The sequence below is a fragment of the Triturus cristatus genome, chromosome 6, assembly GCF_964204655.1.
Source record: "Triturus cristatus chromosome 6, aTriCri1.1, whole genome shotgun sequence".
Lineage (NCBI taxonomy): Eukaryota > Metazoa > Chordata > Amphibia > Caudata > Salamandridae > Triturus > Triturus cristatus.
Genome location: NC_140589.1, coordinates 1,629,400,598 through 1,629,418,766, shown reverse-complemented (window position 1 = coordinate 1,629,418,766; position 18,169 = coordinate 1,629,400,598). Strand labels below are relative to the sequence as shown.

The window sequence follows — 18,169 nt, the reverse complement described above, 5'->3', positions numbered from 1 at the left end:
CTAATACTGTGTGTGTAAATATCTCATCGAAAACAACTTGTTATAAAGACAAACACGTAGAGTGCTTGCAGTATACATACTTAAGTTAAAGGGATGCTACGGTTATGATTTCAATCTGTAGTGCAATGAAATCCACCAGCTATGAGTCTGTGCTACCAAGACTCCCCCCATTTTCTGCACCGCCTAGCCCCAATGCACTGCTCATGACCTCAGCATAACTGGCGAGTTTTGGCGACTTTCTGCATTTTTTTAGTTTCAGATCAAATCCACAACCATTGCTTTCACGCCCTTCCCAGGGACCAGCACCCTCTTGGCCCAAACATTCTTATCTGCCAAATACTGATACAGACTTGCCCCTAGGGATATATATATATATATATATTTTTGGGATCCTAGTCCAAGAATGTTTATCCTCTGGTCCTCCACCCTTCTCCCATTATCACACACGGCGTCCCGTCTGGCACATATTGTAACTCCACACATCAGTGTGGCAGATGAGGTTATCATACCTATTCACCCCATTAAAGAGGCATCAATCATTTTAAATAAAAAAAACATTGAAAAAGGTTCTGCCTGTGACTGCGGGGGGGGGGGGGGGAGGGTTAGTGTGCTTGAGGAGCAATGTCATTTCCATAGAAACCATAGTCAGTGCAATGCTGCACCCTCTTTGGTCTGTACAGAGCCACCAACATTTGCTGTGCCTGGATGCAATTCATTTCGTCTGCTGTGCTCTCCTAAGTTACGGAGGGCTTGGCTAGTATGCCTGACATTCCTGTTTTTGTTACATTTTGCTGCTCCTTTCTATGTAACTGTACACGCCCCTATGTGCCCCTTCTTCTAGGCTTTTAGCTATGTGTTTGCATGCACTGTTTGTTAAGGGGAGTGCATGTCCTCTTCTGATCATGCCGAGACCTTCCGTAATAGTTGTGCTTTTTTCTACCAAATATGTTTTACTTGTAAATACCAAACTCGTATTTCTCTGTGAAGGACATTTCATATAAATAAAGACTCGTTTTGTTGGTCTCAATCAGATTCTGTGTGCAGAGAAACCTGTCTTTGTGGTTGGCTGAGGGCTTTGCCTGCTGCGTGTTTTATGTGATTGCATTCCAGTTAAAAAAAAAAGAGTAAATGTGTGTCTTCACCTTGTACTGTTCCAGGGAAAAGCGATGGTATTTGCTCCGCTTCGAGGGAATACATTAGACCAGTTTTGCTGCCTCGCTGAAAAGGCTGGCTTCTCCATCCAGAGACATGAATATTATGATGAAAACATTTCCAACTTCCACTTGAAGGTTAGTTTCCTGCTTGTGTTAGATAACACTTTAATCCGCCTTGCATTTTGAAGAGATCATGGTCCTTTTGGCAGGTAACGCAAATGCTTGATTAAAGTGCACTGTAGGTGTTCTGCTGCTAAACAGATGTTTTTATATCTGATTATTGTTCCAGGCAGAGCCATCCTTTAACTTTGCATCTCCACGGGGGTTAACCAGAAAGAACAACCTCCTGCTTACATTTCCGCAGAGAAACTAATCTCCCCATTCATGACAGGACAATTTAAGAGGTTGTTTTTTCCCCTTTTAATCACATTCAAACATACACTAAACAAGTATGTTAATTTGAAGCATGAAAAACAAAGGGCTGCGTCTCATTAAGCGAAAATGGGCTTGCATTGAAAAATAGCAGAAGGTAAATGTCTAATTGTATCATATCATGCTGCAAATCCTTATCTCTCTTTGCTTTATGGCTGGGTCAGCTGGCGGCATCAGGCTGCTAAATCTCGTACAGAATTTCACAGCTGCGGGGTTATATGTCAGACCGAGGCGCTACAAGATTTAGGTCAAAAGCACTTATCTGAGAGTGATTTCTAAGCTTGCTTATATAAAGCTGCTGCTATCTGTCTACTTGTCGTTATTAATAGGCGTAGAGTACTCGGTAACACAGGGAGGAAGATGTTCCACCTGAGTGTCTAGAGGGATTTTTATTTTGGCTAGCAACACCCAGTCTGCTCCAACATCTGGCTATTTGTGTTCACATCTTTTAAAGCACCCTATAGATGTGTATATATATGTGTATGTGTATATATATATATATATATATATATATATATATATATATATATATATATATCTCACTCCGAACAAAGGATGGCCCCTGTAGAAGAGAACACAGGTAGTTGATTCTCCGGTGATTTATTGAAGAGCAGCAGCATACAATTAAAACAAACAGACTGCATCCAATTAAAGTCCCATGCCAGACGCGTTTTGGGTGTAAATCCCTTTCTCAATGGCATTTCTTGCATCAAACCCAGACAATCCTGCGCGCTATTTAAACATTCTAGGACAGCCCCAGTGGGCGGGGTCATCCACATGGCCCTCTGGTCCTGCAGTTCATATTCCTCATGTGAGTTCGTCTTTGGGATATGCACAATGAATTCAATAAGAAAACCCCAGTGGGTTGGTGCCAGGGTTCGCTTTTAAAAGTTGCTTGTTCATGCCGCTCTTCCCGTACACACTTCCTCCCGTACACTCATGATGCCGTTTGATGCCAAAACGGGCCCGCACTCGCGGTGGGTCTCTCCTGCGGCTATTATATATATTATTTTATATAGGCTATATATTCATTCAGTGAAAAAACCTAAGGTTACAGGGACGTTATAGTTAGATTCAGATGTTACACACATAAAACCATAGAAATTCAGCAGTTCTGGTTATCTCAAGTAACTATAACTCGTGCACTGAAGTAACTATAACTTGCGCCTACATTACTCAGTTTTCTCATCAATAATTTCACTGTAAATCTTGCAGTGATTTTATCATTGATGTCATAGAAGATGCCATAAGTGATGTACTATGTGGGACTATAACTGCTGAATTTCTGTGGTTTTCTGTGTGTAAAATCTGAACCTAGCAATAACGGCACTGTAGCTTTTGTATTTTCAGTGAATTTCTAAGGATTTTAAAATGTTATTTCCCAACTATAACATCACTCTAACCTTTGTTTTTTGGGGGCATTTCTATGGTTTGTCAATGCTATTTACTAACTCTAATGTCCCTGCAACCTGGAGGTTTGAGTGGGTGTGTGAGTGGTTGTGTATGTGTGTGTGAGTGAGTGGTGGGTGTGTGAGTGTGTGTGTGCTTGCTGTATGTGTCTGTGAGTGGGTGTGGGAGTGGCTGTGTGGGTGTATGAGTAGGTGTGTAAATGGCTGTGAGGGTGGGTGAGTGGTTTTGAGAAGCTGTTAGTAGATGTATGAGTGGTTGTATGGATGTGTGAGTGGTTGTGTGGGTGTGTAAGTGGGTATGTGAGTGGGTGTGTAAAAGCTGTGTGGATCTGAGCGGGTGTTTGAGTGGTTTTGATGGCTCTGTGAGTGGGTGTGAGTGGTTGTATTGGTGTGTAAGTGGGTGTGTGAGTGTGTGAGTAGGTGTGTGGATCTGTGAATGAGTGTCTGTTTTTTTAAAAATTGAGTTCTGGATCTACAGATCCACCCGGATCAATGGACGATCCTTGTGTGGTTAAAAGAAATCATTTGGGACAATTTCCTGCCCATGAGGGGTCCCTCACAGACTCTTCCATTAGTCACATGGGGTCAGGGCACATCTACCCTGATGCCTTCTATCACTTTTAAACTTTATTTTCCCCGCTGAGAACTGAGTCCGGATGAACAAAAAAGCGACTGCAACTCTCCTCTCAGGTTGCAGCCAGCCTATCACGGCATTGCTGTTATGGCGTGGATTCAGTAATCCAAGGAGATTTCGAGGAGGATCCACATCCCTAGATATACAAATTCAAATTTCTGTTAATATCTTGAAAACTACTTAACGGATTTACACCAAATAACAAAATGGATTTTTTTCTGTACCAAAAGCTACCTTTCTGCTAAATTTGCTGTAATTCTGTCCTGTCGTTCAGACTGTAGCCGTGTCTAAAATCTCGATGGAAATTAACATGTGAAAAACACTTTATTTGAACCCCCCCCCTTTTTCTCAGCCCCCGCTTGATGGATAGACCCAAAACTTTCCATGCGCAACAAGAAACATTTGGGCACTTTGTGGGGAAATTTCGTGAAGTACCAAATATAGTCAAGTCAAAAAAAAATGTCTTATGGAAACATCGTCCTAACTATACCTGCTGGCAATCACCAGTATTATATATATATATATATATATATATATATATATATATATATATATATATATATAAAAAAATTCAGGGCTGTGAATGGGGTGCTATTACAAATTGCCCACTGTGGAATTTTATTGTTTTAGGGGGACTCACGACAATATCACTTTGAAAAAAACTCCAGTTACCATCATGCACCTACTGCTCACGCCCATTGGGCGGAAACATTTAAATCAGCGCAGCTGCGCTGTGAACACTGTTGCCCTGCCCCAATGCTGCCGGTTCCAGTGATCAAGGGAGATTGCTCCCGAAACGCGTATGGAAAATGAAGGCTGAAGTACTTGTTTGAGTGCATGCTGTTCTATCCCTGTGAAAGCTCCAATAAATGGTATGAAAGCACGAAGTGTGAGGCGCCTCAATGCTGGGAGCAGTTCTCTTTTGGATATGTTGCGGTTGGCTCGGACCGCGAGGTGCCGCACGGCGGAAGAGCTGGTCCACAGCGTGGTAGAAGAAGAGACGCTGTAGGAACTCCGTGCCCAGTTTGAGTTTGAAAATTCCAGGGCTGTGAATGGGGTGCTATTACAAATTGCCCACTGTGGAATTTTATTGTTTTAGGGGGACTCACGACAACATCACTTTGAAAAAAACTCCAGTTACCCTCATGCACCTGCTGCTCACGCCCATCGGGCGGAAACATTTTAATCAGCGCAGCTGTGCTGTGAACACTGTTGCCCTGCCCCAATGCTGCCGGTTCCAGTGATCAAGGGAGATTTCTCCCGAAAAGCGTATGGAAAATGAAGGCTGAAGTACTTGTTTGGGTGCACGCTGTTCCATCCCTGTGAAAGCTCCAATAAATGGTATGAAAGCACGAAGTGTGAGGCGCCTCAATGCTGGGAGCAGTTCTCTTTTGGATATATATATATATATATATATATATATTTATTTATATTTAGTGAAAAAAACTAAGGTTAAAGTAACGTTATAGTTGGGGACTATGTCAATGACAATATTACCTCTTTAACTAAAAAAACTCAGTAATTCACCAGTTATAGTTAGCAGAGCTAACTTTTACTTGCACCCCTGCCATGCACTGCTTATGACCTCACATATTACATCTCTCATGACTTCTTCTATGACATCACCACACAAAGAGATGCAGTAAGTCATCCGAAACTCAAAATGAGATTTCTATAACTCAGAAAGAAAAATTGTTTCTTTAGGGTGAAAGCCCTCACCCACCCTGAGGTGGCATGCTTCATTATCGGGCTACTCCTCACACCGAAAAGAACTTGTCGTGCAATGGTGTGGGCTACAACTTCCTACTCAATCCTAAAGGAGGCACAGAAAGGAACTGTTAGAGTTTTTTTTAGAACAAGCAATGTCCTTTTGAGAGCTAGGTTTGGGTGGGGTATAAGTACATGTAAAATAACTTCTAACTAAGAAGCGTGGAGTCTGGGCTGATAATACCAATTAATTTATTGTTGGCTTCTCATGTATTTGAGAAAAGGGTTATTGTTTCTATTTTGAAGGAATACATTGCAATTTGCCGTGATTATATTCTTTATACGCCCCTCGAGCATCATCCTGACCCCTCTATAGAAAAATCTCATCTATTTATGAGATGGTTTTTCTCAAATACATGAGAAGCCAATGATAAATTAATTGGTATTATCAGCCCGACTCCACGCTTCTTACATAGAAGCTATTTTACATCTTACAAGACTCATATGGCTACCTGATGAAGGCGTACCGCCGAAACGCGCGTAGACTCAAATTATGTTAGCCATAACCATATTGTTTGGTTGTTTGTTCAAAATTATGTATTGATTGATCTATTCTGAATTTAATTCATTGTATTTATCTATATTTCTTTAGCAATTTTTTTTAAATCTTTTGTGTTTGATTGATTTTGAAAACAAATTGTATTACACCGACAAGCCATGTATGATTAGATAAATATGTGTGAACACTGCCAACAATTATCTATATATTTCATGTGTACCACATACATAGACGAAAAGAAATATTGCATGTCTATTTGACTTTATCGATTATGCTATGCTTTATGTATCTTTCATCATCTCTTTAATTTAATAGTGAAATTATTTAATTTATTTTTTATATAAAAAATAAATAAAATAATATATTTTTGAACATTAAATCTTTTCTGGTCACATATTGTCTTTGTTTAGTAAAGGTCCACTTTTTATCCGTTTCCTAAATGGTTATTTACAAATAATATTTAAACCCTGATTTAGGAAATTTTTTCAGGGGTACCCCTTTTTCTACAAACATGCTCAGCCTATAGATACAGGTTTCTATTGCTCACCTCTTCTGAGTCAGCTGTCCTCCAAGTTTGTTTTAGCGAGGAAACAGCATATACGATGGTCCTCGCTATAAATAAAGAGCAGTTCAAAACAATCAAGATTGGCACATCTGGCTGACGTGATGCACAATGGTTATGTCAAACTTAGTCTAACACAGAGCTGTTATGGGAAATGTAGTCTACCTCAAAGATTATCATGAGTGGTCAGAAGACGTAACACATGATAGAAATAGGAACCGTAGCCCCACCTCGTGTCATTGTATGCAGTTGCGGTGGTTATAGAAAATGTAATATACCAGAAAGACCATTGTAGTCAGTGGGCTGCTTATTGTTCTAACAGGAAAGAGTAGGTTTAATCCAGTGATGCACTTAAAAGTTTAATGAATAATTCATAAAAATTAATTAAAGAATCATCAATGTAGTATAACATGTCAGCATGAGGGACAATAGGCGTAATTCATGAAAAAATATTTTTTCAATGAGTTTGTAAAACAACTGGAAAACAATTTCACATTTGAAAACAAACAGTTGAATATAAGGTCAGTGAGCACAACCAGGAGTCCACAAAATACAGTTTATGACAATTTGTTCCCTTCGAAAATTCCTTCACAAATTCAGTCAAGATAAGCTCATCCAAGGCATATCATGGTTCAGACCAACTATGTGACTACGCAGTCTGTATACCTACTTCTGTTCTTTATGAAATAGAGATTGGTAAAAATCCTCCAATTGATTATGTGTAGTTGGTTTATAAAATTTTCATCCAGAACAGATTTTACTCACTCTAACCCTGTTCAAGATAGTGTCACGTTAGTTTGGTTTTATTGCGTTAACACTGAATTGTACTGTGAAGTTTGATTATTCTTTGCCTCACTTTCCTAGTGGTCATACCGACATAGTGAAGTCCACAGGGACATTTCAAAAGGTATATTACCCCACTACTGTTGCAATTGGCATGGCATCTCAGTCGCAATGATGTATTTAGGCCAATAGCTATAGATGTTGCTGTTTTGTGTAATCTCGCATACTGAGCATGAACCTCAGGGGAAATCCCTCTGTCAATCTAGGCTTGGCTCATAGGGTGGTCTGAGTGTTTAGTACTGGAATCTTTGGTCTGGTATGTAGGAGAGTGTCTTTTGGGTTTGTGCTGCGCTTGAAACAGAACATATATGACATCACTAGTGATATATCAAAACATCACTTACGACATCATCCATTGAGTGTGTTAGTTTTTTATACTTTATAAAGTGGCGGGTAACCCCCATATTACTTTTCCACCTAATTTTGTACAGCCTATGTCCAGCTAAAGGGTTTATGTGTTTACAGAATGCATGTGCTCCTAATGCATCACAGGTGTGTAGAGGTATAAGACATGTTATAAATCTTTGCATTGAAAAGTAACTCTGTGTGCAGGTGACAGTTGATGACTTGTGTTCAGCATGTTCACACACTCAGAAGCAAAGGATTTTAACAAGGCAAAGATTCTACCTACTACATATCAAGTATTCTAAGCAGCCTTGAGTTATTAGACAGAATCGTCTCAGCTTGACAATTTCTATATAATACCGGAGACTTTGTGCACCAGGTACTAACCTATGTACATGTGCTTCTGCTTCAGAAGATGGACTGTCTGTAAAGTTTTCACCATAGTATGAAGGCTGCAGGTAGTATAATATTTAGCACCTTCACACCTTGGTTATTTTAAACGAATCTTTTTTGACAAGTGTTGCATAGAGTGTACACTGTTCTTGGTAGATATTGTTTAATACATTCTGGTATATTTCTCATGAAAGTTTCACTGTCTGCAAACAGTGTGGTACAGAGTAAACTTTCTCCATAGAATGAACACTGTTTACAGTACCCTTTTTTCTACTTATCAACTTGATTTCTCAATGTAGGTTTGGTGTCTGTGAGGGGTTTGATCCAGATAAAAGCTGTCTGTAGTAGGGCATTAATTTTAGAATAGACATTGAGTATCTTGAGTAACCTGCCTTTCTTTGAACAGTTATATACATATTGAACACTGTGTGCAATGAGTGTTTCCCATATATATGTGGTTAATTGTTAAAGTAAACAAGGCTACCCGTGAAGTGCATGGTATAGGGTCAATTCGCACAAAACACATCCTTGCTACACCTTCAGGTGTTGCATCTGTGATGGCATTGCTGATGATTCATATTCTAAGTTATTTTATACTTTCTTTCAAGCCTCTAATGCCATACTAATCTATAAAGTAATGTGTACAAAAGAAGCTTGGATGATGTAATCAGTGATGTCATCAATAAAGTCAATTGAGATGGCATCAGTGATGTCATAAATTATGTCATAGATCATGTCATGAGTGATGTAATATGTGAAGCATAAGCAGTGCATGGCGGAGTGCAAGTTATAGTTAGCTCTGCTAACTATAACTGGTGAATATCTGTGGTTTTTTTTAGTTCAAAACGCTAATGTTGTCACTGACAAATTCACCTAACTATAACGCTACTTTAATGCTTATTTATTTCAGAGAACTTCTAACAAAAAATTTAAACCAAAAACAGATCTTTTTATCGCACTTAACTATAACATTACTTTAACCTTTGTTTTTTCTGTGAGTTTCTAGTGTTTCTTCTTTATGTAAAGTAATATTTTATTATCATACGTAAAGCCAACACCCTGCTGTGCTGGGGATAGGACCTGCGGCAAACACCCCACAGGCAACCAATCCCATGCTGCACAAGGCCTGCAGTCCGGCCCTGTGGCCAGCCCACCCGGAGCTATCCAACCCCCTTTCCCACAGGCTGCGAACCCTAAGATGCGCACAGCCTTTCGTTGTGTGTGGGGTTGGTCACAGGGCCTAGCTTGCAGCCAGTGACTGCTTCCAACTCCCCACAGCCAGCCACACCCGGGAAAAAACATATATATTAAGTACAGCCTTAAGTTATACCTTACATTTATTTATTTATTTATTTATTTATTTATTTTCAAAACCTTTATTTACACATCAAATATTCACAGTCATGGGCCTACAACCGCCTGGGCCGGCCGCTAACGTAGAAAAAGGGGAGGAAAACAATAATACAGCAATCATGAGGGCAGGAGCGAACCGCACGCATAACGGCTGCAGCCGCCCACAACTGAACCCAGCACTACAGAAAGGTTTCTTATTAAATTCTTTATGAATAAAAACAACAAAAGGAAACTTAGACCAGGCAGAAGAACTCCATTAGCAGGGACTTGCTCTCTCATGAGCGGGGGACAACAGCGACCATGCAGCCCATTATACAGTTACACGCGTTAAGAAGGGCAGGGGGGGGGCAGGGAAAAGATCGGTCATCAATCCTGCAAAGCGAAAGGAGAAAAAGACCAGGAACATCAAAGTCAAGGGGACATCGTTACGTCTGGTGCGACCACCAAGGGGGGGGTGCATTTATCCCCACGGTAGGAATTCCAGGGACCCCACATCTTACTCCATTTCTTAGGTTTGCCTCTGGCCACGTAAACCGTCTTCTCTCGGAACATGCACCAATCCATATTCTCTTTCCACTTCGTAACTGTGGGAGGCCTACCGGAACCCCAGAGCTGTGCAATGTCTCTTTTAGCGATCATGTTGCCCAAAGTCACCCAGCGTTCTTGTGCCACATCGCAGTCAGTCGGTTCCCACACATTCAACACACATCGCCGAGCCTCAGGGAGCAGAGCCACACCCGTAACCTCCTCCATCACTGCATGCACACCAGTCCAGAAACGTAGCACCTTCGGACACTCCCACAGAATATGAAGAAAAGTACCAAGCAGGCCACACCCACGCCGACATAAACCATCACTTGTGTAACCCATATGAAGCAAGCGGGGACCGGTGACATAGACCCTATGTAATATCTTTAACCGCCCAAATCGAAGGCGAGCCGGTATGGCCACCTCCCTCGGCGAGGCTATGGCCGCGACCCAGTCCTCATCATCCAATTCTAGGCCATCGGTGACCCAGACCTCTCGCAGATGTGTGAGGAGGTCCGCTCGAGTATTGATCAGTTTTTTGTAGATCAGGGAAATAGTACTGTCCGGCAGGTAACCATCAAGTAAACGATCTTCCAACGGGGAGGCTTCAGGGATATCTGCAGGATTCGGAAAGCGGAAAGTAACACATGGCGCATCTGCGCATAGCGAAAGAACTCCCTATCGCTCAGCTTATATTCCGTCTGAAGAGCTTCAAACGTTTTAAAAGCGCCCTTCGTCCAGAGGTCCCCCACACGACTAATTCCAATCAAATCCCACTTCTCAAAGCCCTTAGTACGCCATAAACCACCCAACGCATCAGACGCATACAGTGGAGTCGCACGAGACAGACGGCCCGTCCATCCCGTAGCAGCGGTGGCGCAGTGCCAGGCGCGTACTGCATTTTTCGTAGGACCTGTCAATTTAGTGCCTCCCTTCGTAGAATAAAGCGCCCTATTGAAATCTCTGCCCGGCAACAGTAGCTTATCCATCTCGTACGCAGGGTTCACAGCCGGGCCATATGTCCCGTGATTCACCGCCACCAACTGGGACGCCCAATAATACCTTCTAATATCAGGAAGAGCTATGCCACCGTCATACCACGGAAGGGTCAATTTAGCGAGAGCAATTCGCGGTCTCCCATCCCAAACTAGTTGCCTCTGTAGGCTCTCTACCTCACTAAAATATCGGGCGGGCACCACGTCCAGCGTATTCTGCAATGCATACAAGAAGCGTGGAAGAGACATCATTTTGAATAAGGCTGCCCGGCCAAGCGGCGATAGCGGGAGCTTCCGCCAACGAGCAACATCGGCCCGCAGCCGCTGGAGCGGGGGCAGCAGATTCAGAGCATAACGGACTGCCGGATCCAGGGACACGTGGATTACCTAGGTATTTAAATCCAGAATATGAAATCTGAATCGGACAGCCACGAGGGAGAAGAGGGGGGTCGCCAACCAGCACATAAACACAGGATTTCACCCAATCAATGACAAGCCCTGAATTGCGACCGAAGGAGTTTAATACATCAAATAACACTATCAACGATTTCCGCGGGGAGGTGAGATAGAGCAAAATGTCATCTGCGTAGAGTGACACGCGATCCTCAAAGGTCGGTGTCCACCGAATACCCGTCATGGAGGGTTCCTACCGGAGCCACGCCGCCAGGGGCTCCAACGCGAGAGCAAAAAGAAGCGGGGACAGGGGGCAACCCTGCCGCGTGCCCCTCCCAAGCAAAAAGGGGGTAGAAACTCTACCATTCACCACCACCTGCGCCAGCGGTTCCACGTATAGCAACTTCACCCATCCAATGAATCCAGGTCCAAAACCAAACTTGGCCAGCGCCGCCCAGAGATACGACCACTCCAACGTGTCGAACGCCATCGTGGCGTCTAAGGACGCCAAAATGGCGGGCTCCTGAATAGAATCAACTCTCGCGAGGACCCCGTGGAGGCGCCGCAGGTTCAGCGCGGTGTTGCGGTGCAGAATAAAACCAGACTGGTCCGGATGTACCAGGTCACCCATGACTTTAATCAAACGGTTAGCGAGCACTTTAGCGAGAATCTTAGGTTCAGCGTTTAGGAGTGAGATAGGCCTATAAGACGCACAGCAATCACGCGGCTTGCCCTCTTTATGGATCACCACAATAGTCGCTAGACGTTGATCACGCGGAAGGGAGCCGGCCTCTCGGGATGCAATAAACATCTCGCGGAGATAAGGTGCCAGCCTATCTGGACGAAGCTTGTAAAGCTCGATCGGCAGGCCGTTAGGGCCGAGAGCCTTTCCTGAACGGACTGAGCGAATCGCCGATGCTATCTCATCGGTCGTCAACGCCGCATCCAGCAATTCTTTATCCTCGACAGAGAGGCACGGCAATGCAATATCCCGTAGCAGTTGACGAGAGTCGTCTTCCGGCCTCTCCGAGACCGGAGAGTAGACGTCACGCAAATGGTCCGCAAAACAGCTCACAATCTATACCTTACATTTATAATGTATGCGCCACCTTCACATTAACCATGACTCGCACCTTTACGATGCACTGCTTATACCCTTTCATATTATCACTCATACTATGTGAAATCATTGCATTCATAATAACACTTATGACATCTCAATTACATAGCTTGTGGAAACACAGGGCATGGTAGAGTGGCAAGTTATAGTTCATGGAGTATGGCTAGGGATTTAAAAACATTGTGTACGAAGGTGCGCAGGTTATAGTAATTTTAAGGCGGTGTGTAAATTGTAAATTCAAGGTATAGCTTCAGAATTTCAAATGTTTGTGTAGTTTAAGTTTGGTTTGTATAGAAAGAATAAATAAAGAGTGGAATAGCATAGAGTGGTGTGGCATAGAGTGGAATGGAACCCCGACCACCCACCCTGAGTCCTAAAACCAGCCACCAGCACTATTAACTACCCTGACCCTGGCCCACCGCCCTGAGCCCTAAAACCCAGCATGCCCTAAAAACTACCCCGATTCCAGCCCCCTACGCTGAACCCTAAATCCCAGCCCCAGTTTTAAAAACTACCCCAACCTCAGCCCTAAAAAATACCACGACCCCCCCACCCTAAACCCAGGTCCCCAGCCTTTAAAAATACCCAATCCCTGCCCTTATACCTAAGTCTGGAAAAAACTGCTCACCAAGCTCCTGTTCCTTCTATTGACATCTACAGGAAGTCTCCAACACCTCCCTCCCCCTCCTACTGACTCCTTTAACACGCATATGCCATTACCACTTTTACAAATAAAATAGTTGTAAAGGAATATGCATGGTTCAGGCATATTCGTGGTACTGCTACACTTGCGTTGTAACGGCACATATGCTTTAGCCCGCATTGTTAATGCATTTTCCCCATTGAGTGGAATACTGTAGAATTGAGTCATGTACTGTGGAATTGTCTAGAGTGGAGTGGCGTAGAGTGGAATAGCATAGAGTGGAGTGGTGCACAGTGCAGTGGTGTAAAGAGAAATAGTGGAGAGCGGTGATATTTATTGAAGAGACCCATGCACCATAAACTCCTTCAAAGTGATGGGAAAGTCACAAAAGCCACAAGATACTAAACAATAGCTCTATCAAAACGTTTAATCAGTAATGGAGTTTTTTCTCTGCCCTGTAATGTGGTTGGACTCCTAGTGATGTCTCCTGAGTCTCCTCTATTTAAAAAGCTAAAACCCATCCTGGTTAGAAGACCTGTGAAACTCGTTCCTCTAGTGCCCCTTGCTGTTGCAAAGAAACATGAAGTGGCGATTGGCCCGGCAGCAACCATTAGGCAACTTAATCTTGCTTAGCTACAGCAGTGCAACAAGCATTAACATCGTCACTAATATTTGCCACATCAATTAGGTTACTTGTGTAAATGTCCCTATTGCTTGGTATTAGCTGGCTCTGCCTTCTGTTTCCTACAAGCATTTGTGGCTAGCAGCTGCCTGGTCCTCGATCTGCAGCACAGAGGTGACTGACAACTCATGGTTGGATTGATACCCTTTTTTGCATTTGCAAACACTAGTCCTGACGTCAGCAGCCCTGATCAATGCTCTATCATTGTATTAGGAACCTTCTGTTTGAGGTTACACAATCCTACCATTGTTTGGAAGAGGCAGCTTATTACCTTTTCTGCATCTTTTTTTGCAGAAAACAGTGTTTTTCTTGTTCCAGATTAAAGCAGTAACAGACTGACACAATTTGTCTTGGAACAAGAAAGGCACATTCCAATTCTATATCAAGAATTTCAAGATGTGCTGAGAAAAACTGGTGCAGCTACTTTGCCTCCCCATACTAAATATTATTGTCCAATTGATTTGATCCTGATGTAGTGACTTTGCATTTGAAAATGTACCCTTTAATGATAAAAGAAGATCACATTTTGAAGGCATTGTTAGAAGGCTATCCTTTTGCCCTGTTTTTTCTGAATAATACTCATGGTAACTGATGCTGACTGTCCCCTGAGCTCTGCTAACCAGGCCCAGGACCAATGCTATGTTTAAAAAGGTACATGTAATAGGGTACACTTACAATTGGCAATGACAGACTTTATAAGTCCCTAGTAAATAATAGGTCCAGGGAGTACAATCCACCTATAAGTCCCTAGTATATAATAGGACATGGAAGTTTAGAGGCCCAGCATATTTTCTGTACTTGCATGTGTGCGCTGCTGTGTGCCTGCTGTCCTTTTAAAGGCAGTCCTGCCTTGCAGTCTGTCTTTAAAAGTACATTTTCACAATTGGTATTTGACAGACCCTATAAGTCCCTAGTATATAATAGGCCTAGGGTGTTTGAAATACCTATAAGACCCTAGTGTATAGTAAGGGTGGGCGCAGTGCTCTGCTCCGCCCGCGGAGTGTGCGTAGTACTGCCCACTTCGCGCTTCGCAAAGTAGGCGTAGCAGGGGCAGACTACGCACACGCTGCGGCGGAGCAGAGTTGCCCGCCACCCAACTCCCTCCCGCCCTCATTTTACAATTACTTAGAACATTACATATAAAGAAAATTACTTACCTGAGCTGCCGCGTCCTGGGGCTCCATCATGCTACTTCCTGGCTAGCTTCTTCTCACGAATGCGCAGGCATGGGCACCCGCGCATGCCATTTCTCCCGAGAAATGCACGGGCGCCCACGCATGCGCATTCGTGAGGAAGAAGCTAGCCAGGAAGCAGCAAGATGGAGCCCCGGGACGCGGCAGCTTAGGTAAGTAATTTTCTTTATATGTAATGTTCTAAGTAATTGTAAAATGAGGGTGGGAGGGAGGCGGGCGGCGCGTGGTGGGGCTATGCGAAGTGTGCGGGTGGGTGTAGATTTGCCCCCACTCCGCAATGCTTCACGTAGCCTCACTACGCCCACTACGCCCAGCCTTAGTGTATAGTAGGGCATGGAAGTTTAGAGGTCCAGCAGATTTTCCTGCACTTGAATGTGTGCACTGCTGAGTGCTTGCTGTCATTTTAAAGGCAGCCCGACTTTGCAGACTATCTTTAAGTAAATTGTATGCATATTTGATTTTGGTGATATAGGTGATAAAAGTGATCATCTGACTTATTTTAACATATTAGGTACCCCCATTTCTCCCCTAGGTGTCCCTGGGGTGGGACCATGTAACTATAAGCAAGGACCTTATAAAAGATGTCTTATGTGCCGTAGTGATTGAAAAAGTGCCTGCTTCATTTTTTCCCCATTGTAGATACTTAGCTCCATAGGCTAATATTGCAATATTCTATTTAGGTATAACTATTGCTAGGAAAAGAGTGAAATATCATTCAAAGATTTAAAAGATTGGTATTGATAAATTCGATAACTTGCCCCGGTTGAGTTTATCATAACTAGTACGGAAGAGAAGTTATAAAACTTTCTCTTCTGTAAGCCACAATCCAGCCTTCTAGGAGTCTCTGCTGATTGGTCAGTCTTAACAGGCTTAGCCAACCTGCTTTGATTTGGTGATATATGACCTGGCTGGAGCAGAGGTTGTCTGATGGTGGTAGTTTTGCAGCTGCAAAGACCAGACCAGGCAGTGGGGTGGGTAATAAAACATGAGCTTCAAAGAGAGCAGAACAGTAAGGAATGCCAGCCAAGCCCACCTTTTCTTCCTGCCAGATGGCAGGGTGAATAATGGAACTTGCAGGGGTCTGGAGGAGGAGGGTTCAGGTAAATGAGCCATAACAGAAGGTTGGTTTAGCCAGCTTTTACTCCTCTGTAGAGAATTCATCCATGTTGGATTTTTGGAAAGCACACTGCTTTGTGGGACAAGAAGATGCCACACTTTGGAGGAAGTTGTCAAGCTTTGGGTAGCACCCATCATCTCATTGGACAGAGGTGGCCTCCTGCTTGTCGCCCTAGACCACTGAATAAGCATGTGAGAGCTGCTTAGCCTCTCAAATCTGCTGCCTGAAACTACTAGGAGAAAGAGGACTGCCCTGCTGGAATCTGGACCTGCACTCTTAATGACTGCACCTGCTTCACATTCTGGTACTACAGTCCTGGGGACTGTACCTTGCTTCAAGAATTATCAAGGAATGGACTTCCTGCAAACTACAGGCCAACAGAGGCCAACTGCATCATCTTCACCAAGAGTTCCTATCCTGAAGTGCTTCCAGTGGACTTTAGGGTTTGGCCAGGTTTATTGTGAGATTTGTAGTTCAGACATCCCAGAGACCATCCAGAAAATTCGAGACCTTTGACTTGGTGTTTTGGACACTTGTAACCTACAAGGATACCTTCAGGATGCACCTCCTGAAGTTTGGAGAACTTTTGTGAAAAAGCTCTATGAGGTGACCAACTCAACATTGAGAGTCAAGCAGACTATCTTCAGGTGCGACCTGCCTGGATTTCAGGTTTGTGTCACTGAAAGCTCTGGAGCTCCAGACTTCCAGGATTTGACTGGGACATCACAGAAAGTCAAGCCCCTGAGCCCTCACAGAATCCGGCCTGCTGTGGAGGGGCGATAGACGTTGGAAGTAAAAGATCCAGAAACGTTTTTAAGTGTGAGGGTAACATTTTGACCGGGGCCTTCCGCTTAGTGTATCCAACCAGGGATCCATCGTGGCTGGCCTCAAACTTTGACTTTGTCCCTGTTAAGCACAACCAGATATCTCATAGTGGTGCTATGTTTTTAAGCACTATAAAGTGGTTAATATTCATAAATTCATATATCTGGCTCCCTACTTTGGATTTTTGTCATGTTGGTGCCATTTTAAAGATAAAAAGAATTCCTATTTTTATAAATTAGTGTGGGATTTTTATTGTGTGTTATTTCCTACTTATTTGATGTATTTTTTTTTTAAAGCTTTACATACCTGTCTCCTAAGTTGAGCTTGACTGCTCGTTGTCAGCTACCAAGGGTTGAGTAAGGGACTAATTTACTGATTCCTTTATTGGACCTAATACTGGGATGGTGGCCTTATTGCCAGTGGTAAATGGCTAGTTACCCCTATCAATAATCCACCTTCCAACAAGCATATTTAGATTGGTATCTAAAGAAAGGATTGATCCAGCATTCCATGTCTCCAGGTAGGACTCAGATTTCCTTTATTCCAAAACTTGATGGCACCTTCAGGCGTTGCATAGAATATTATTGTGAACAGAACAACGTAACCATCCACAATAGACATCCAGTACCTCTGATCTCTGTGTTGATGGATCTGATAAAGGATGCTACAGTGTTTTCTAAAATAGATTTAAGAGAAATTTTGTTGTTATTCAGAAAAGGAGATGATTGGAAAACCCGTTTCAACATGCAGTATGGTCATTTTGATTATTTGATCAAGCTATTCTGTTTTTCCAGTGCACCAGCAGCATTTCAAAGTCTTGTTAATTATAAATTTAGGAAACATTTTAAATCAATAGGCAATTATTTATCTGGGTGTCATATTTTTCCAGTTCTGTTCCTGAACATTGGTTGCACATGCAAGACGTCCTGTCTCATATCAAAAAACACGCATTAAATGCAAAGTTGAAAAGCATGAATTCAAAGAAGCTATAGTCCATTTTTTGGTATCCATGATGTTAAAAAAATACAGGTGGAAAAATGTGAAGGAAATTCTAAAGGATTCTTGGGTTTGCCAACTTTTCTAGACATGTAGTTTGCCATGTTTCCAGAAACTGTGTTACCAATAACATCTCCCCAAAGCCATTACATAAATTAAGTGGAGTCAAGATTAGGAAGACGTTTTCGCTCTTCTCAAAAAGCTTTTCACATTCAGCTTCCATGGTACATGACCCCAATTATAAACTCCCGTTTATAATGTTTGGAGATGTTTTACCATATGCACA

At 42.9% G+C, this 18,169-nt stretch overlaps 1 protein-coding gene across 1 annotated transcript in view; it reads left to right on the top strand.

The window, feature by feature from the left end:
* The window catches only part of CAMKMT (calmodulin-lysine N-methyltransferase), a 1,482,081-nt gene that overhangs the window by 1,444,801 nt on the left and 19,111 nt on the right, over positions 1-18,169 (top strand). The window contains exon 10 of the mRNA XM_085612777.1: positions 1,158-1,289. Within this exon, the coding sequence (XP_085468903.1) occupies positions 1,158-1,289 (132 nt within the window). The remainder of the gene's footprint in view (positions 1-1,157; positions 1,290-18,169) is intronic.